Source organism: Diabrotica virgifera, chromosome 5 (assembly GCF_917563875.1).
Source record: "Diabrotica virgifera virgifera chromosome 5, PGI_DIABVI_V3a".
In the NCBI taxonomy this organism is placed as follows: Eukaryota; Metazoa; Arthropoda; class Insecta; order Coleoptera; family Chrysomelidae; genus Diabrotica; species Diabrotica virgifera.
The window spans coordinates 19,389,412-19,411,589 of record NC_065447.1 but is presented as its reverse complement, the minus strand read 5'-3'; the positions used below and the strand labels follow the sequence as shown (position 1 = coordinate 19,411,589).

General features: G+C 32.8%; 1 protein-coding gene across 2 annotated transcripts in view; it reads left to right on the top strand.

The window, feature by feature from the left end:
* The window catches only part of LOC114335011 (single-minded homolog 2), a 203,658-nt gene that overhangs the window by 171,806 nt on the left and 9,674 nt on the right, over positions 1-22,178 (top strand). For both annotated transcript variants that reach the window (XM_028285162.2, XM_028285164.2), the window contains exons 4-7: positions 1,767-1,964; positions 13,818-14,020; positions 20,743-20,849; positions 21,896-22,043. In XM_028285162.2, the coding sequence (XP_028140963.1) occupies positions 1,767-1,964; positions 13,818-14,020; positions 20,743-20,849; positions 21,896-22,043 (656 nt within the window). The remainder of the gene's footprint in view (positions 1-1,766; positions 1,965-13,817; positions 14,021-20,742; positions 20,850-21,895; positions 22,044-22,178) is intronic.

Here is a 22,178-nt window from a genome sequence, read left to right as displayed (position 1 = left end):
TTTTTTTTGAAAAAAATACACTTAGTTGTTTGTTATAAACCTTATTTGGCATCAGTGAATACTTGGAGTTCCTTCTCAGTAAGCCAATTGGGATTTATAACTGGAATTATGGAACAACTGGATTCCATGATAAATAAAATTGCTAATAAAAAATTTTTTGAAATGTGATTTTTTACGGGAGAAAAAGTATTGTTTATAAAGAAAAATATATTTCGTGCCATAATGACTAAAAAACAATTGAAATATGTACTTATATTACTACTTGTATTAATATAATCGTGGCGCATATTGTCCACCACCGGAAACAACAAATAATAAACTATAAATTACAATCTTCCCAGAACGCCGATTATAACGAAACTAAAACCAAATTGTAAAGCACATTCCAGTGATAGGTTAGAGACATAAACAAGGTCAAAAATTAAATTTTTAAATATATTTGCAGTTTGCAGTAGAATTCTTATATCTGGCGTACAAAATACGCCAGCGCGTGTAGTTAAAGGTTAAGATGTTCCTGCCATAAGAATGCCACAATATCCATTTTCAATAAAAAATCTCCAGTAGTTTTCGATATATTCGAAAAAATCGATTTTCATTTTGTAACTTCAAAGGGCTGTAACTTTTTTTATGTGCATATTTGTACTAAGGTAAGTTAGGTTCATTCGAACTATTTTTGGTCCCAGAATATGTGATTTAATTTATGACCTGTATTTTTGTTACAGCCTGTATAATAACCTGTAGATTAGGCTAACTATGGGCCGCTCTGTGCATCGAGGTGTAACGCCGATATCAAGGACGCCATTGGTCAATATTCATTTTGAGTGGTCTAGCCATCTTTGTCTGTCATATGAGCGGTATCGCTGAGTAAAAAGAGATAGATAGACCACCGATCGACTGCCGCGCGTTACGCTTTTTTGCTCAGTAGTATGCCTTGTCTACGGTTAACATATGTCTCTGGTGGGAGCACGCAAAATAGAATTCTATTTTAGTGACGTAACGTTGCCTAGCAACCTTCGATTCTCGCATTGTGAAATTCGTTTTGTGACGTCAGCAAAATAGAATTATATTTTGCGTGCTCCCACTGCAGGGTGATAACTATAACTATTGTTTAGCAGACAAATGAAGTATTTAAATTACCTAAATTAATCGATTCCTTCTCCAGCTACATAAAACTATGGATTTGAGTTATCATTTCTCCCATAATCTATGTTTTTGCCTTCTTGACATAGGCGTACAGGGGGCGGTTTTGGGGGTTGTAACCCCCCATCTGATTTACTTTGAGCTCTATACGTTTAATACCATTACTATTCCATACCCCCAGAGACCACCAAGTAGTTGTAACCCCCCCCTTAGGATCATCCTGGTTACACCCGTGCTTCTTGATACTTACTTTCAAATCCAAAGCTTTGCTTGCAAGAGTTAGATCATTTAAAAGGCATTGGAGATGTTCGACGTTATCTGCTACTATCGCTGTGTTATCACATGTTTAATGTTATTAACAAATATGCCATTTACTTTAAACCCTTATTAGAGTCTACCACTGCTTCTGCGAATATTTTTTCGACGTATAAATTAAACAGCATTGGAGAAAGTATACAACCTTACCTTACTCCCTTTTTATTTAGAAATCTTTCGTTTCCTTGAAATTTTGAAGACTAATCTTGCTGTCTGGTTCTAAGTATATGCCACATTTTTTACTTATTACACATTTAAAAAAGTACATAGAAGCTATGTTTTCTGGATTTTCTGCATGTCTTTTTTCCCAGGTAGAACTGACGGGGAACAGTATATACGAATACATCCACCCCGCAGACCACGACGAGATGACAGCTGTACTTACACCCACGCTTTACCCTCCAGGGATCGCCCCCCTACACGAGCACGAGAGTGAGCGAGCCTTTTTCCTGAGGATGAAGTGTGTTTTAGCCAAACGAAACGCAGGATTGACGAATAGTGGTTATAAGGTAAGAAATTATTTATATACTTAACCCTTTGACTCACATATTTTTGTTTCTACTAATATGTAATTATATTTTGGATATTGGTGTAATATGATATTTAACTAATTATTTATATGGGAAATAAGCCACAATTAAAATGAAAAAAATAATTTTATTAACGTTTCGACGCCCAAATCGGGTGCCGTTGTCAAAATACAAAATATTACTAAAATAAACTAAAGTGTTGTTGCTAAGCAAAAAAAATTCTTCTAATAATTTATTTAATCTCACTCATTTATATTGGCAATTCAGACATATATTATACATTTTAAAGTAGAAGACTTTAAAATGATATTGCCAATATTTATGAGTTGCGTTCCTGGGACGACTTACTGAAAGATAGTTCATTCGATTACATGAAATTAACCCCAACTCAAGAATATCCGTCATAAAAAAATTATAGCATGTGATATGTCTTTAAAAAGACAACCAAATGCAACGACAGTAAAATTCTCGCGTTAGAGACTTCATAGTAAATCACAAGGGAAAACCAGGAAAAACCCTGTGATACTATCCCGACATCGTAAGTATTTGGTCTTACATTAATTTACTCTCAAAAAATAATACCAAATTCTGACTTGTAACATGTTTAAATTATAAATATTATTAATAATACTAGATATATAAGTAATACTAAAATATAAAATATGTACTAGCTCGATATTATTGACTTACTAATCTTGGTATTTTCTTTCTATTGACTTCCTCTTTCAGTATGGGTAACCACATCCTACTGCATTCTACCGAGGAATTTGCGACACAATTGGTTTCATTTAGCATAATTAGAGCCGCTTCTTTGATTTTTCTCTTTTTACTATCTGATTCTTTCAGGACTATACTTGAATCTCTCCACTGAACTCTATGTTCATTATCCCATGCGTGTTGACATATTTGAGATCTCTCAAATTCTCTATTTTTAATATAAGATTGATGTTCACTTATTCTAACGTCTAATGGTCTTGATGTCTCACCTAAATAAAATTGTTCGCATTCACAAGGTATTTTATAAATGCAATTTTTTGTTCTTTCTTGATCATTGTTAGGTTTAGTTTTAGATAGAATAGATCTCAATGTGTTTGTTGTTTTGAATGTTGTTGAAATGTTGAATGTATTTCCTATTGTTTTAAGTTTCTCGGATAGTCCTTTTATATATGGTATTGATATTTTCCTCGTATTATTTCTGGTGAATATTGTAGGATCCCGTTCTAAGTTGTTCTGTTCCATTCGATCCAATCTTGACAATTCCTTATTTATAAACGATAAAGGATAATCATTTTTTAATAAAACAGATGTTAACAATTGTTTTTCTGCTAAAAAGGAATTTTCGTTAGAACAAGTAATTTTGGCTCTATCATATAAGGATTTAATGATTCCCTTTTTAACGTTGATGTTGTGATTTGACTTGTAATTGAGATATCTGTTGGTGTGTGTTGGTTTTCTATACACTTGAGTCTCATATCCAATATCCTTCTTTGAGATCAAAACATCGAGGAAAGGTAGGCTGTTATTGTATTCCTTTTCCATTGTAAATTTTATTGTCTCTTCTTGATCGTTTATAATATTCAGGAATGTATCCAACAATTCTGATCCATGAGGCCATATTGAAAACACATCATCTACATATCTCCACCATACTGTGGGTTTTAAATTTTGTTTAGAAATAATATTAGTTTCGAAATCCTCCATAAATATATTAGCCAATAATGGAGATAAAGAAGAGCCCATTGCTAGACCAAAATTTTGTTTATAGAATTCATTGTTTAGTTGAAAATAGGTATTATGGGTACATAATGTCAATAACTCCATTATAGCTGATACATTTAGTCTTGTCCTAGTTGCCAATGTATTATCATTCTCTAATTTCGTTTTGATTATGTTTAAAGTTTTATCTAATGGTACATTTGTAAATAAACTGTTTATGTCAAAACTTACTAAAATATTATTTGGATTAAATTCAATAGTTGATAATTTGTTTAAAAAATGTTTTGTATTTTTTATAAAAGTGTCATCATTATTAGCAAATGGTTTTAGAATGTTTAATAAGAATTTTGATAGTTCACTACAAGGAGAATTGATGGTACTACAAATGGGTCTAAGTGGTATGTTCGCTTTATGAATTTTCGGCACTCCATAAAAATGTGGTGTCTTACTGTAGTGAGGTGTCATTAATTTTCTTTGATAGTATGTTAGATCATTTTTAAATTTGAATAAAGCTCTATATATTTTGTTTTCCAGTGTCTTCGTTGGATCCTTCGTTAATTTGCTATAAGGTCCATTTGTAATTAGATCTGTAATTTTGTCCTCATATTGTATTTTATTCATTATTACAGTTGCATTGCCTTTATCCGCTGGTAGGATTGTTATGGAGTCATCATTTCTTAAAGTTTTTAAAGCCTTCATTTCCTCTTTGCTGATGTTAAAATAAATTAATTAATTTCCAAAATTACTTGTTCTAACGAAAATTCCTTTTTAGCAGAAAAACAATTGTTAACATCTGTTTTATTAAAAAATGATTATCCTTTATCGTTTATAAATAAGGAATTGTCAAGTTTGGATCGAATGGAACAGAACAACTTAGAACGGGATCCTACAATATTCACCAGAAATAATACGAGGAAAATATCAATACCATATATAAAAGGACTATCCGAGAAACTTAAAACAATAGGAAATAAATTCAACATTTCAACAACATTCAAAACAACAAACACATTGAGATCTATTCTATCTAAAACTAAACCTAACAATGATCAAGAAAGAACAAAAAATTGCATTTATAAAATACCTTGTGAATGCGAACAATTTTATTTAGGTGAGACATCAAGACCATTAGACGTTAGAATAAGTGAACATCAATCTTATATTAAAAATAGAGAATTTGAGAGATCTCAAATATGTCAACACGCATGGGATAATGAACATAGAGTTCAGTGGAGAGATTCAAGTATAGTCCTGAAAGAATCAGATAGTAAAAAGAGAAAAATCAAAGAAGCGGCTCTAATTATGCTAAATGAAACCAATTGTGTCGCAAATTCCTCGGTAGAATGCAGTAGGATGTGGTTACCCATACTGAAAGAGGAAGTCAATAGAAAGAAAATACCAAGATTAGTAAGTCAATAATATCGAGCTAGTACATATTTTATATTTTAGTATTACTTATATATCTAGTATTATTAATAATATTTATAATTTAAACATGTTACAAGTCAGAATTTGGTATTATTTTTTGAGAGTAAATTAATGTAAGACCAAATACTTACGATGTCGGGATAGTATCACAGGGTTTTTCCTGGTTTTCCCTTGTGATTTACTATGAAGTCTCTAACGCGAGAATTTTACTGTCGTTGCATTTGGTTGTCTTTTTAAAGACATATCACATGCTATAATTTTTTATGACGGATATTCTTGAGTTGGGGTTAATTTCATGTAATCGAATGAACTATCTTTCAGTAAGTCGTCCCAGGAACGCAACTCATAAATATTGGCAATATCATTTTAAAGTCTTCTACTTTAAAATGTATAATATATGTCTGAATTGCCAATATAAATGAGTGAGATTAAATAAATTATTAGAAGAATTTTTTTTGCTTAGCAACAACACTTTAGTTTATTTTAGTAATATTTTGTATTTTGACAACGGCACCCGATTTGGGCGTCGAAACGTTAATAAAATTATTTTTTTCATTTTTTTCATTTTTTTTCATTTTAATTGTGGCTTATTTCCCATATAAATAATTAATCATAAAAATGCCACAAGGAAATAGCTTCAGAACAACATGATATTTAACAACCTCAATTTTTTTCAAAATTTGGCCCTTTAGTATTTAAAAAAATGTATACAATTGTAGAAATTGGTAGTCAGACAGTGTTCTTCTTCTTCTTCTTCTTCTTTTAGGCCATTTCTATCCAATTTTGGAAATATACTTTCCCCAAATCTTTCCATTTCCGTCTGTCCTTGGCTGCGCTTTTCCAGTTAGTTCCTGTTAGCTTTTACAATATCGTCCATCGCATCTGAGGTCTTCCTCTTCCTCTTCTTCCTGTCCACGGTCTCCAGTTTTGTATTTCAGCATTCCATCTTTTATCTTCCTGTCTCGCATTGTGGCCCGCAAATCTCCATTTTAACCCTGTTATATGTTCAGTTACATTTTTTACTTTTGTTTTCTCTCTTATCCATTTATTTGATTTTCTGTCTTGTAGTTTTATTCCCAACATGGATCTTTCCATTTTTCTCCGAGTTACTTCAATTTTGTTTATGTTGGCCCTTGTTAATGTCCATGTTTCTGAGCCATACGTCATTGTTTTCTCTCTTATCCATTTATTTGATTTTCTGTCTTGTAGTATTATTCCTAACATGGATCTTTCCATTTTTCTCTGAGTTATTTCAATTTTGTTTACGTTGACTTTTGTTAATGTCCATGTTTCTGAGCCATACGTCAGAACAGGAAGGATGCACTGGTCAAATACACGGGTTTTTAGGTACTGTTGTATCTTTTTGCTTTTTAGTATCCATCTTAACTTTCCAAATGCTGCCCACGCCAATCAGATTCTTCTCTGTACTTCAATTGTTTGCTTCTCTTTATTAGCTTTGATTATTTGACCCAGGTATATAAATTCGTCAACAACCTCAATATTGACATTACATATTTATATTTACATTTATTTTGTCGTTTGTATTTGTCATGATTTTGGTTTTACTCATGTTCATTTTTAATCCTATTGAGTCAATTGCTACAGACGCTCGAGGGCTTTAAGATTCTAGATTTTTCCATTAAATATGCAAGAATGACTTCTTCATTTATATTATGCACATTTTTTCATTGCTCCATTTTTGAAATACATTGTAGACCAATTCATACCTCTCTTGACTTTTACGGAAATAATTTATAAGTAGTCGTTTTACCAACTTCACTAATCTCATGTGGAATCAATTCGGCGTCACTTTTAGGTATCTACTAATTTCCATTTTTTGAAATGGAAAAGCGAAACCACTTTCGAATCTTATACGACAGGCGCTGTCATAAAAAAAATACAGGTTGATATTATTGTTATGGTAGGGGAGCAAAGTATGCTAAATGTGCAGTCACTCGAGCGTTATGGGGACCTATTGGGTTGTGACGAGTAGGCCCTAAAACCAAAAAAAGTTAAGTAAAATTTTCCATTTTAGTGGGGACTTGTCCATTTTTAATTTAATTTTCCATTTCCAACAATTGTTTTTTTAGATTATAACGCCATCTATCCATAATTCCAAAAATGGTCTCGAATAAAAGTTACTCATTTTTACATAAGGAATCCAAATCTGCAATAAAAAACTGGGACTTCCATTTAAGATTTTAAAGTAACCCCCCCACCCCATCTCCGTGGGGGTCGTGTTTGGTGCCATTCGATAGATTTTTCAAAAATATTGAATACGTGTATTTTTCAGTTTTTCGATCTGATGTTCATTTCGCGAAATATCGCGGGATTCGTATTTAAACTTTTAAATTTACCCCCACCCCTCTCCGTGGGAAGTCGTGTTTGGTATCATTCATTTAAGATTTTAAAGTAACCCCCCTCCCCATCTCCGTGGGGGTCGTGTTTGGTGCCATTCGATAGATTTTTCAAAAATATTGAATACGTGTATTTTTCAGTTTTTCGATCTGATGTTCATTTCGCGAAATATCGCGGGATTCCTATTTAAACTTTTAAATTTACCCCCACCCCTCTCCGTGGGAAGTCGTGTTTGGTATCATTCATTTAAGATTTTAAAGTAACCCCCCTCCCCATCTCCGTGGGGGTCGTGTTTGGTGCCATTCGATAGATTTTTCAAAAATATTGAATACGTGTATTTTTCAGTTTTTCGATCTGATGTTCATTTCGCGAAATATCGCGGGATTCCTATTTAAACTTTTAAATTTACCCCCACCCCTCTCCGTGGGAAGTCGTGTTTGGTATCATTCGATAGATTTTTGAAAAATATTGAGCACGAATTTTTTAGTTTTTCGATTGTCATTCATTTCGCGAAATATTTGCTTTTTTCTTGTGAAACTTTGGGACTCGCCCATTTCTTTACGCCCCGCTGAAATCGTCAGATTTTTTAAATATACACTGTTTTGCATGTACTTAACTTACCTTATCTTAATCTGACGATTTCGAGTTTTTCTAATGATATATTTTTTCGGCTCCCCCTTAACGTACTCCCCTGCATTAAGAGCCAATACATGGTAGAGGTATATTTTTAGGGTACAAGGTTTCTTCCCATGTAATAATCTGACGCGCTCGAGTAACTGCAAAAATCCCCGCTTGGGCTCCCCTACCATTAAGAGGAAACAGTAGCGATCAACAGGTAGCGAAAACGCGTTACAAGATTGCGGCTGTAATTTTGAATATTTTTTCGAGATATTTGGCACACGTATTCGTAATATAATAAATAATGGCGGTACAGAGCCCAATTTGAAAAATATATTAATATGTGGAAATTACTCTGTAATTAAATACTATATTAAAAAAACGAGCCTGTACCGCCATTAAGAAGAACAAAAAAATACACTTTCTTCAAATAAACTTTTTTATCCGATGCCTAGATTTTGTGTCATTTTGGAACTACTAAAATTTTTTTATTTCATTAGTAGTTCCAAAATGACACAAAATCTAGGCATCGGATAAAAAAGTTTATTTGAAGAAAGTGTATTTTTTTGTTCTTAATGGCGGTACAGGCTCGTTTTTTTAATATTGTATTTAATTACCGAGTAATTTCCACATGTTAATATATTTTTCAAATTGGGCTCTGTACCGCCATTCTTTATTATATTACGAATACGTGTGCCAAATATCTCGGAAAAGATATTCAAAATTACAGCCGCAATCTTGGAACGCGTTTTGGCTACCTGTTGATCGCTACTGTATAACCTTAAGGCCGCCTACGTAGATACTCAAAATCCTTCCAAAAGTACAAAAATCGTTCCCAAACTGATAAAAATCGTCCCGATTCTGAAGGCAGTTGTTTTTGGTACGATTTGTGTAAAGTGGAACTTTCGATTTAATAAAAACCATAAAAACCAAAAATGGTGAGTTTCCGAAAATTTTATTTAGAAACGATATCTACAAATAAAGAAAATAGTATCAATCGTTTATCATTTCTAAATGACTTAGCTGAATTAATTCTATTCAATAAAACTCAATATATAAACCAATATATTTTGATATAAGCAAATAATAAATCTTTAAAACCATATTACCGTAAAGCCAAATCCACTAAATTAATTCATACAAGCTAAAACGTGACCATAACAAAGAAACGCAATGACCCCCTTCGCAAAGCTGACAAACTATCGATAATGGGGTAGGTTAGTAGTCTTTTACATGAGTTATCATTTTCTTTCTATACCAGGGAGCAACTTACATCGTATTAAAGATGAAATGCCACATCGTATTGCAATATCGCATATAATATGCAAACGTTGATCCAAACAGAAAAAACAGGAGTTATTCAACATCTATCAAAATGTAGTTAACGTGAATAAGTACTACTAAAGAGGTCCTGAAACTGTTTTTATTTAAGTTAAATATACAGTGATGAGCCGTGGAAAAATATCGCAAAAGGTGGAAAACATAATACATTGTGAAACAAAAAGAGATGCAACTAGTGGAGGTGGAAATTATCGATATAAACGTATAAATTTACATTACATAGTTTCCCACCTTTAGACGTCTGTGACAGGAGTATTTTATAAAATTCTCCTGTCACATTGAGAGTTGTCATACTCATCCGATAAGTCTAAAGGTAGGAAACTATGTTATTAATATTAATTTACACGTTTATGTATAATTTCCACCTCTACTAGTTACATCGCTTTTTACTTCACAGTATATTATGTTTTCCATCTTTTACCTACGTTATTTTGCCGGTTATTAGAGCATTCATCACTGTATTGTACTTATTTATATGGAATTAAACCACAATTAATTTATTTGACATGTAACTTATTTGGCCTCAATCTTGTTCCTAGACAGTTCCTAAATTCAAATTGCTTATTATCCATTCTACTTTTGCACAGGATCCCCCTCTCCGTGGGGAGTCGTGTTTGGGATCATTCGATAGATTTCTGAAAAATATTGAAAACATATTTTTCAGTTTTTCGATCTGACGTTCACTTCGCGAAATATTCGCTTTTTTTGTGAAATATTGTGACTTCCCATTTCCTTCCGCTTCACTCAAATCGTCAGATTTTTGAAATATATACCTACACTGTTCTGCATGTACTCAACTTACCTTATCTTAATCTGACGATTTCGAGTTTTTCTAAGGATAGATTTTTTTTCGAATCCCCCTTAACGAACTTCCCTGTATTAAGAGTCCATATATGGTAGGGGTACATTTACAGGGTACAAAGTTTCTACCCATGTGATTTTCTGACGCCCACAAGCAACTGCAAATATCCTCTTGGGATCCTCTTGGATTGCTTGGGCTCTCCTACCATATTATAGATTAAAATCTTATGAAAAATACCAATGAAAACGTTAATAGATAGATGTTTGTTGGTTGAAGTCATTAATGAACACTTATTATTCCTTATTTTTATTTAACTGAAATAATTGAACCAGAATTTCACTAATATACACTGTTACTTATTACGTCAAATATTTCGATTCATTATAGAAATGCAAAAGCATTATAGGATTGTTATCGCTTTTATTGCGAAACAAGTAAAAAATAAAAAATCGAAAAACCTTTGAAGCCCAATTGATCTGACAACATCGCGTAACCAAAGTTTTCGATCGGTCTGACCTTGACGGCTTCAGATATTTCTGTCGACCTATAAGCACTGTGAAATATAATTGATTTAAGTATGTAAGAGAAAGTGGGGGAATGGTGCGCAGCGGGTAATCGTGCGCTGCATTGTATTTCAAATTCCATGGATGATTTTAAAAACTCAACAAGTCCTACACCTTTTGGATGATCTCGTGAACGGTTGACGCCATTATCTTTGGTCGAATGTTGCACGTGGACTAAGTGAGATTCGATTATTGAAAATTGCAAGAACTCTTTTAGTTTTTCTGCTCCAAAAATTAAGACGCTATTACTATTGATTGAAATCATGTTGTTTTCCGTATATTTTGGTGCATCTGTTGGTTTATATGGTTTAGTAGTTTTTTTGTTTGTGACGACGTTTGCTATTTAAGGCGTAAAGGGGGTAATAGTGCGCAGGAGTGCGCATGATTCCCCCACAAACAATGAAGTGGTAAATAATAAAGTTACCATTTTCCTTTCCAGAGGCCACAAAACTACACTAGAAAATCTATGACTCTTACATATTATACTAACGAAGATTTACAAAATCCTCTGTATGCAATTAGAAATGACGGCAGAGAAATAAGGGAAACGATAAAACCTTTCGACATTCAAGATCGACTTCAAGAAAAAGACGAACGGGTTTAGGTACCTAAAGAAGCTATATATGTAGGCTCTCTCTGTTGATGGTGGAAGAACTATGGCCGTTTATTGCATGAGTGCTGGAGAAAATTATATTCCACTCATGTTGATCTATTACGAGTTAAACCAGCAACTAAAAGAAAATCTCGAACAATCGAAAAATCTTATAAGCTCACCAATGAAGACAAAATTGGAGAACGCCAAAGAAAAAAGATATTAAGGGACGTGAATCTCAAGAGAAAGCAGCAAGAAAGGCAACTGTTCAAAAATGATTTGTTAAAAAATCGCTAGATATCTCGCCAGACAAAAAAAACTTGAAGGCAAACAAAACAAGAAAAGAATGCAGAAGGAGGTAACACCTGAGTAGTCTGATGTAACAGACACTCATTTGTCAGATATTATCAATGAAGACAAATTATATATGATATAAAATTAAGTTTCATTCCACCACCAGAAAACCAGCTGCACCTAGGAACATGTTGTATTTGCTGAAAAACAGAAAAGAACAATGTTTAAAGAATTTTATAAAAACATTATTCAGTGCGCACCATTTACCAATCCGTGCGCATGATTACCCTCATGGATACGAAATCGTGCGCAAAGGCACTTCTTTTCGTTTTTTAATATTTTGCTTTAGTACTTTGTATTTCTCTAAAACCTATTTTAAATATTCAAAGTAGAATAATTAGAGCTTACTGTAACATACTAGCCGTTATGATAGATTTAAAGAATTTACAACAGAATCGATTTCTGCTTAAGTGCGCACCATTCCCCCATTTTCCCTTACTTTTATTTATAATTATTGTTTCGCGAAAACCGAAACATAAAGAAAAAAAATGTCGAAAAACCTTACAACTCCTCCGTTCAGCAGCATTAATCAAATCATATCTATGCACGCCTATTAACAATAATGAGCTGTGAATATGCATCCATGTTGCTCGGCAACACTTCACATATGCTTTCCGCATGCGACAATACTCCATTCCTTTCATGTGGGACATGAAAGGCAATTAGCAATTAGTAATGGGCAATTTTGTAAAGACAGAATGGTAATTTTTGTTAATTATCATTCAATTAGGGTCTATTTATTAGTATTTGTGAAATCAAGAGGAATACACACGTGATTTTGTTTGTGTAGCATATTCATGGTATTGTCGAGATGAATCTGCAATTGAGATGTCGGTTATCTTACTCTTTTTATTCAGTACACGAATTTATTTGTAAGCACAGTGGCAGTCAATATTATTTATTTGTAGAACTAGGGACAGTTTACTGTCTTTATTTTCGATTACAGAAGTGATTATAATGTATACGTATTTCTTAATGTTTGACAGCAGAATAAAGGGTAAAAATATAAATCAGGTGAATGGTGAGTGTATTGTATACCGTGTACAGTTCATATAACGAATTTATTTTTCTGGCTGTAAAGAACCCTCTTACCAAATCAAAACTGGTGAAAAACTGCAAAGATCTCCTCAATAACCTGGCAAAAGACAATAAAGTGTCTTTAATATGGGTGCCGGGTCATGAAGGGGTGCATGGGAACGAACGAGCAGATATGTTAGCGAAACAAGGCTCGAGGGAAACTTTTGAAGGCCCAGAACTTTCTGTGGCATCACCAAATATGCTACGGAAAACGAGGTTCAGAAATGGCTGATAAAGAATCATCAAAATAAATGGAAAACCACTCAAGGGGAAATCCAGACTAAAAAAATAATCAAGAATATTGTTAAAAAACTCTCAACAGTTTGATGAACCTCAATAAACCAGAGATCAAAACGGTCACTGAAATGGTGACCGGACATTGCCGTTTAAGAAATCACCTATACAAACTAGGTAAGGTGAATGAACCATGGTGCAGAAAGTGCAAGATGGAAGAAGAAACTGCCATACACATACTATGCCATTGCAGTGTGCTAAGTGGTGTAAGGCAGGACTTCACAGTTCAAATGAGGTTTGAACCAGAAGAGATCCTAAAACTACCAATAAGAAAACTGTTGGTTTTCGTTGAGGCCACGGTACTTATTAGAGTTTAAGGAGAAGAACAGGGTTTGGTACAAAGGTCTTATGACCAAGTACCAGAGACTAACGAGTATCGCCTGAGTTAAAAAGAAGAAGAAGAACGAACTTATTTGCTATATCAATACCTTTAAATGTAACAAATTTAACGATATTGCTATTTTATTTTAGATATTTCCGTACAATTGTACAAGTAGGTTTGTAATTTTAGAATTCCAGTTTGCCAGGGGATAATGCGCTGTCCTTTTTTGTCTAATAATGTCTAAGTCTAATATGTGTTGAAAATCCTCTAAAGCTGGACCTAGAAGTAACCAGCAACTAGGTTTAAGTAATTACAGTAGAAAGAAAACCCGTATCTACATTGTTTTACCTTTTACCTTTTTTTATAGGTTATCCACTGCTCAGGTTATCTAAAGGTGAAACCTCTGACGGGAGGTTCAGGTCCATATGACACCAGCTATTGCCAAATCATGGGACTCGTTGCCGTGGGCCATTCCTTACCTCCCAGCTCCATCACAGAAATCAAATTACACACCAACATGTTTATGTTTAGGGCTAGTTTAGATTTGAAGCTGATCTTTCTGGATGCAAGGTGAGTACCTACATTTAACTTTCACAGTGTCATAAAGTATCTAATACTTTTTATAAATGTAAATAGGCATTTAGAATTGCTTTGATATCTATTTAAGATATTGAAAGATAATTTAGATTTGAAACCGAATATGAAATAACTCGTGATCAACAAGACTTTCGCGCTTTGAGTCATATACAGTTTCCCTTCCTTCTCATTGTGTTCGAATTATGTGTATGTCATGAAGTAATAATAATCATCCACACACAAATAGTAATTATTACCACGTAACAATTCCTTCTTTCTCGTCGAGGTTGTTTACTATATATTCCTGTGACTAGTTGCTAGTTTATTGTACTAACTTATACAGTTTGGCATTCTTTTGTTGTTCTGGCTATCCCACCTTTATTTCCGTTGATTAGATTCCGATACTAAACACTGATGGATCAGGTTTTCATCGTAGTCGGGGCTGTGTAACATACAGTAAAACTTAATAATATTTTGTCTACTTTTCGTTTATTTTATTAAATTTAGTAAAATCGCTCATCGCTAAAAGATTACAACCTGGACAAACCCTCTAAAAAACAACAGACGACTTTGATTTTTTCGGACGGACATCACTAAAAATGTTCCAAACGATCTGGCTCAAGAAACACTTATCAAAGAAAATTGGCCTAATTTACTGATTTTCCTGAAGCAAGGGACACTGGTATAGCGTAAGACGATGTCCATATAGAATTTACAAAATTGCATAAAGAAATGAAAGAAGAAACACTTTTAAAGAAAAAAAGAGACAGTGCCAATCGTGCACAATACACGTTAAAAAACAGTAACAAAGTTATTTTATCGACTTTCCGGTACTTTTCGCAATATAATTGGTACTTTTATTTAAAAATGGTCACTTGGTGAAGGAATAGTAGAGAAAAACGTAAGGCGCGTTACATGGGGAAGAGGGAGGGTCAACAATTTTTAAAAATTGCTTTACTGAACGCTGCTCAGTCCAGTATAAAGACAGTTGAAATATTCTTCCATAAAAACTGGGCTATCAGGCATTTTCAAAATCGAGCATAGGAAGCTAAGAAACACAAGTTCAGACATTAGTTAAACATTCGCCTGAATGCACTATATTTTTATTAGGCTCCATTTTGTTAAAAAGTGGGTACGGTACTGAACGTGAAAACATAAGGTAACATACACAAAAATCATATACATATGCTCGATAATTCACCTTTGAATGTTGAGTTCCCTATTTTTCAATCCTAACATTCTCTACTTGTATTGAAATCCAATTTTTGTTATTGAACCAGGTGTTCGATTCACATCTAGCAATTTTGATCTTGAAACTAAAAACTTTATACAGTATCGTGTTGCTCCGCTCCCTATAAATAAACTTAAAAAGTGTTTATACCACCACCATCATCAAACTAAAGTGGTGATTTGATATTATCTAAAAAAAGTAGAGTATTCAATTTCTCGATAAAACAATACAACTTTGTAAATATAAACAAAGAGAGATCATTATAGAGGTTTTGAATGCCCCGGGCAAAGCAAAATTTGGCTCCCTTTTATGCAAGAATACTTTACAAATTCACTGCAAACTAAAAAAATGTATCATTTCATTGACTTTAAAATGTAGACCAGGGCGCATCTGTAAAAATATTAGTACATTTGGACGTTGAGAGGTGACTCAAATTTTTTTGCAGAAATTGCTTGAAAATAAATCAAATAATAATATTTGAGTTATCCTCCCTCTCAAAAAGGTCCGGAATATTGTTTAAATAATCAAAATGTCAAAAAATTGAGGAAAAATTCGATTTTTTTCTTGGTTTTTTGATTATAACTTTAAAAGTATTAATTTCCGAGAAAAGTTGTGCTAACATAAAAGTTGCGTAATTAAATTTCCTACAATATGGATTTGGTAAAAAATTTAAAAAATAGTCATCATTGTTGCAAAATAGCAATAATTGTGAAAAAAACATACAAAAACAAGTATTCGCATTTTACGTTTTTCAACCATTTATACTACACTTAGGACCTTCATGTTTCACCATGAAAAACTTTATTATACAGTAAAACGACACTGTAAATATCATTAAGATCGGTTCAATAGATTTTCCAAAATAAATTTTGCAATTCAGCTTTCGATAAAAAAATCCATTTTTTCAAAATGTTACAGGACTGAAAATAAAGCAGATAGCAAGTTGAAAATTTTTTTTGCATATAGAAGTGTACTGTACCTTTCATTTGCAATTCTGCAAAATTAAAATCAATTAACACCACGGCGTCAGGAATTTTTTTTAAATAAACATCAATTATTGGTGCTACGCGCAGGACAGCTGATAGTTTGCTCTGATTGGGCATTCCAATGACCTTTGATAATGATTGATACATTTTAATTTTTATTACATTTCGATATAAATAAATAAGTTTGTTTATTGCAAAATAAAAACACATACTCTATCCTTTGAAATAACACTTTTATTAGCAAAAACTTTCTTTGTTCATATATTTTAACTTAAATAATAAAAGTTTATTATTTTTAAACATTTGCAATTGTTTAAACAATATTTAACAAACCATAATAAAATTAGTTTGATTTTTGTGGAATTAAAATATTAAAATACAACAAAATATTGAGTAAGAAAATAATGTATTAGATATAGATTGGAAGAAATTATTGGTGGAAATCAACTTGTGTGAATCGAACACCGCTGTCTTGCGCGTAGCACCAAAAATTATTGTTTATTTCAAAAATTTTCTGACGCCATGGTAATTAATCGATTTTAATTTTGAAAATTGCAAATGAAAGGTACAGTACACTTCTATAAGTGAAAAAAATTTCAACTTGCTACCTGCTTTATTTTCAGTCCTGTAACATTTTGAAAAAATGAATTTTTTTTGCGAAAGCTGGATTGCAAAATTTATTTTGCAAAATCTGTAAAACCGATCTTAATGAAATTTACAGAATTGTTTTGTTGTGTTATAGAGTTTTTCTGGGTAAAATATGAAAGTCTTAGGTGTAGCATAAATGGTTGAAAAACGTAAAATGCGAATACTTGTTTTTGTATGGTTTTTTCGCAATTATTGCTATTTTGCAACTAGGGTGACTATTTTTTAAATTTTTAACCAATTCTATATTGTAGGAAATTTAATTACGCAACTTTTCTCGGAAATGAATACTTTTAAAGTAATAATCAAAAAACGAAGAAAAAAATCGAATTTTTCAGTCAATTTTTGACATTTTGATTATTTAAACAATGTTCCGGACCTTTTTGAGAGGTAGGATAACTCAAATATTATTATGTGATTTATTTTCAAGCAATTTCTGCAAAAAAATTTGAGTCACCTCTCAACGTCCACCTCAAAACAGATGCGACCTGGACTAATGTTCCAATTTACTGAAACTACGTTCGTAAGCTGCAACGTTCCAATATGCGGAATTGTTAGCAATATGCTTAATGTTGTCCGGAGATTTGGCATAATAATTGTCGTTAATTTTTATAAAATTATTAGGTTTTTGAAAGATATAATTTTTTTGTTTAATTCAGTACCATCAATATCAAATATCCCTGTTGAGCTGCCTTCCCCCCACCCACTTGCAGAAATAAAAAACAAATAGCGCTGATTTACGAGCTATTTATGAGCTTTCTGAGCTCGTTACACTGAGCAGGAATTTATTAGTTTAGTAGTTGGATTCAGCCCCCCACTACTTAAAAATAGGGATATTGAATCCGTCTTTGCGGTAGACTTACGAGCTGTTTATGAGCTTTCGAAGAGATATAGTTTCGATTTTTGAGCTCATCCCCTTCACCCCAAAACAACCCTTTAATTGATTCAACAAGAGAAAATGCTGAGAAATATTAAACCTAAGTATATCGTATCGCGAATATAATTTTTATAGAGTATAAATTCTAAGAATAAACTCTTAAAAGACGCGCATTTCGAGTATTGAGCTATAACTCCTTCGCAAGAAAACCTCCGCATCTTCTTGGCTTAAGAGAGAATTGTACTTAAAATGAATAAAATGAATTATTTTGCGACTACATTTCGTTTAATAATTTATGAGCTCGCAAAATACGCTCAATTCGGTCATTGAATTGCAATTTCTTTCGTATAGTACAGTCAATGAAGGTAAAAATCAACTATTACCTTCGATTTCGGTGAACCTCCATCGATTTTCACAAAAATCGGTGAGTGGTTTGAGGATACCTTAAGAAACAAAAGTGAGATGGTGCCAACATGCGCTTTTACCCTGAAGATGGATACCACCCTTTCTCGGGGGTGAAAATTATTTTATTAAAAATAGCCCCCACAAATCGATAGAAGGACAAATTCTACATAAAATTTGTTATATAACGTTATTAAAATAAATAAATAATTTTTAAGTTATTAAAGATCCAAGTATTTAATTTTCGTGAAAAAAATGTATCCCCTGAAAATTTGGCCCCCGGTTTGCCCTCCCCTTTATCCTGCGCTGCTCTAGATATACGTTGATTGTGTCTTTGCGTTTGTCTTTTGGGTTAAATTTATATTTTAAGGAATATTTCTGGACCTCGAAGGTAAACTACTACACTATGTTATTTTGAGCAACTATGTTTTTAGCATGTGTTTGCAACAAAGTTTAGGGCACTTAGGAACTTAGGATGTTATAAAAATCTGATATATCCCATAATTACTTGAGAAACAATGTGACCATATTTTAATGATAATATATAACCAATTTGTATAATCCAACTAATAAAATAAGTGGATTAAAAAACTTATTCAAAACAACACCATGTCGACATAGTGTAGTTTACCTCTGAGGTCCAGACTTGTAGAATTATTTACTGTAATTATTACTATACTATATGACGGAAATCCTCGTCTCACTAATTAATGATTCCTTCGAAAAAGGTAAATTTCCAGGTGCCTAAACACAGCCATTATTATTCCTCTTCATAAGGGTGGTGAAAAATCTGATGCCTGCAACTATAGACCTATTGCCTTACTACTGCCACTGTTTTCTGTGACTGTGCCAAAGCTTTTGATTGTGTAAATCACGACATCTTGATTAAAAAACAAAATTTCTATGGAATTCGAGGTATTTCTTTGAATTGGTTCCAATCCTACTTGAATAATAAGAAAAAAACTAGTTATAGCAAATGATATTGACTCTAGTCTCAAAAAAATTGCATGTGAAGTACCACAAGGCTCAGTATTGGGTCCTCTTCAGTTCCTTATCTTTATAAATGACATCACTAATTTAAAAATCAATGGGAAAATTTTTCTTTTTGCTGATGATACCAGTATCACTTGGAGCAACTCAACTATTGCATCTCTTCATGAAACTATAACTTCGAATCTACTGACGATAAAGACCTGGTCTGACTCTAATTTACTCTCTTTTAACGTAGATAAAACAGTAGCATTATCCTATAAAGGAGCTCTTCAGATTTTGCCTCTTAATAACAGCCAGATCAGTACCGTTGATTCTGTACAATTTCTTGGTATTTTTTAGACAGCAACCTCAAATGGTCCCTTCATATCGATTCGTTAAGTAAGAAACTCGCCTCAGCTTGCTATGCAATCAGATCAGTCTCAAGGGAACTCAATTTTAGCATCTTCTAAAATAGCATATTTTTCGTTGTTCGAGTCTCATCTTCGCTATGGTCTTCCTTTTTGGGGTTCTAGTACAGCTGCTCAATTTGATGTTATTTTTAAACTGCAAAAAAGGGCAATAAGATATCTATTTGGCCTCAGAAAATCTACACATTGCAGAAGTTACTTCAGAGATCACGGAATTTTAACACTTCCATCTTTATATATTCTAGAAACGGTTTAATTCGTAAACACCTTCATGTCTTTCCAGAAAGGCCCAATAATCTTTACTTCACCAGAAATTCAATCTTTAATAGATGAAAGATGAAGTTTTTTAATCCTAATAGCAACATTAATAATATTGATAATATTAAAAATATTACTAAAAGATTTTTAAATTTAAAAACTTATTGGTACATTTTCCTGGTGACATCTCCAAGGCTTCTACAATTTGCAAGCCAAATGGATGCTGCAGTGAAGACAAAGGAAAGGAATTCTACACTATGCAATTCACATCCCCCGTCTGCAGCTTGGTAAAGTTCCAACGGAAAATGCACCTAGTTACCTGAAAAATGCAACCTAGTTAATAAAAATGGTATACATTTTTATTTCAATCTTTAATATTTATTTACTGATCCCATCCACTGAGTTAGTAAATAAATCTATATTATATTCCGCAAAAAACTTTACAACCATCTCCCGTTACAACTTAAATCCTGCAACCTCTTTCACAAAGTTCCGTAAAATGACAAAAGCCTATCTATCTAAAAGACCATATTATTATTCAATAGAAGAATTTCTTAATGAATAACTAAGAAAATTGGGTTTCATACGCACTACGCAGTAGCTTAAACTTGTCAGTTCCTAATGTTGTATTTTATTTGTTGTAAGTACATATGTTCAATTTGCAATTTATATAAATTTTGCAATAAATTGTTTTTGTCTTGGCTTTTAGAGCTTATTATACTGTATATTGACGATTTATCTAATTTTAGTAAATTGTAGTTGTTATTGATATTATTTTTCTTTTGACTGTATGTAAGCTTTGTCCATAAAATTGTAAAAATTTTCAGTGGCACAAGCATAATTATATTCTATAATATTATTTGTTATTAAACTGTTTGTATTTTTATCATCCAAAATATCATTGTTACTTGTTACAGAGTGGGGCAGTTGACTGGATATGAACCTCAAGATCTTATAGAAAAAACACTGTACCATTACGTCCACGGCAGCGATATCTTATCACTTAGGCTCTCGCACCATCAATGTAAGTATTCTTTTGCTAAATACATAATAGAGTAATTTTTAACTTCTTTAATAACTATTGTACAACCGTCGCAACAGAATATTTAGGTGTTTATCACGTAAAAACATTTCAGTACATATTATTGAACTTTATTTTTGATAAACCGGAATATAGTCATTCAGTACGAAATCAGGACTGAATGGAGGATGACAAAGCGATTATCTAGTAAAAATGTTTCACTGGCGAATAGCTTGTGTTGGATTATATTTATTTATTTATTAACCATACAGACTAAATGTCTCATAGTCTCATTACATGGCTAAAAAAATATACATTTACAACTCTATATTGTTAAATAGTAGATGACTTTCTGAGTTATATAAAAATTATACAAATTATCTCATTATCATATTCGACGAAGGCTGAAGACCTTCGAAGGCCCTTCGAACATGAAGATCTCCAACAAGATGGGCAGACCAAATGAAGACTTAAGTGGGAAAATCCCTACATAAAATCGTCCATCTTGTACAGGACCGCAGCCAATGAGGGCCTATCAACAATATTTAGAGTATTTAAGAGCTCAAGGAATGAGGTGACAGCTCAATGAATGATTAGTGATTTATATTATATGGTCTAGAATTGAATATTTTGACAACGTAAACTCTCCACAGTGCACACAAAGCAGCGAAATATTAATGGACAATGTTATGGGGGCACCACACTTCGCTATGCGTTATGTGTTATGCGGCTACGTTGTATGTGCCCAAATATTTGTCCTTTGAAGTTTGTTAAAACCGACAACTGGATGGATAGGCGTATTTGCTATGCGTGCTTACTCATTATACGCGCGAATGAAGCGAATATTGACGAATGAACCCTCCGCACTTCGTCCTATGCGGCCGAATAAGGTGCATAACAAAATAACACATAGCGAAGTGTGGTGCCGCTATAATGGCATTGTAATATCTGACGACTAAATAGTACAGATATTTTATTTGCATCTACTTTGCAATAACCTTTTTTGTGTCAAATTTAAATCAACCTGATTATGTTTTTTCTATTTACAGTACTTTGTAAGGGTCAAGTAACCACTAAATATTACCGGTTTCTTTGCAAAGGAGGCGGATGGGTTTGGATGCAAAGTTACGCGACGATAGTACATAATTCCAGATCTTCCAGACCACACTGTATTGTTTCCGTTAATTACGTTTTAAGGTAAGTTGCATATTATGCATATTATATTAATCAACTGAATTAATCTTACTTCATTACAAATAATAGTACAAAACCTGAACCAGAAGCTTTTCTTAAATACTTATTTTATTTTTGTTTTATTTTTTTAATTTCATA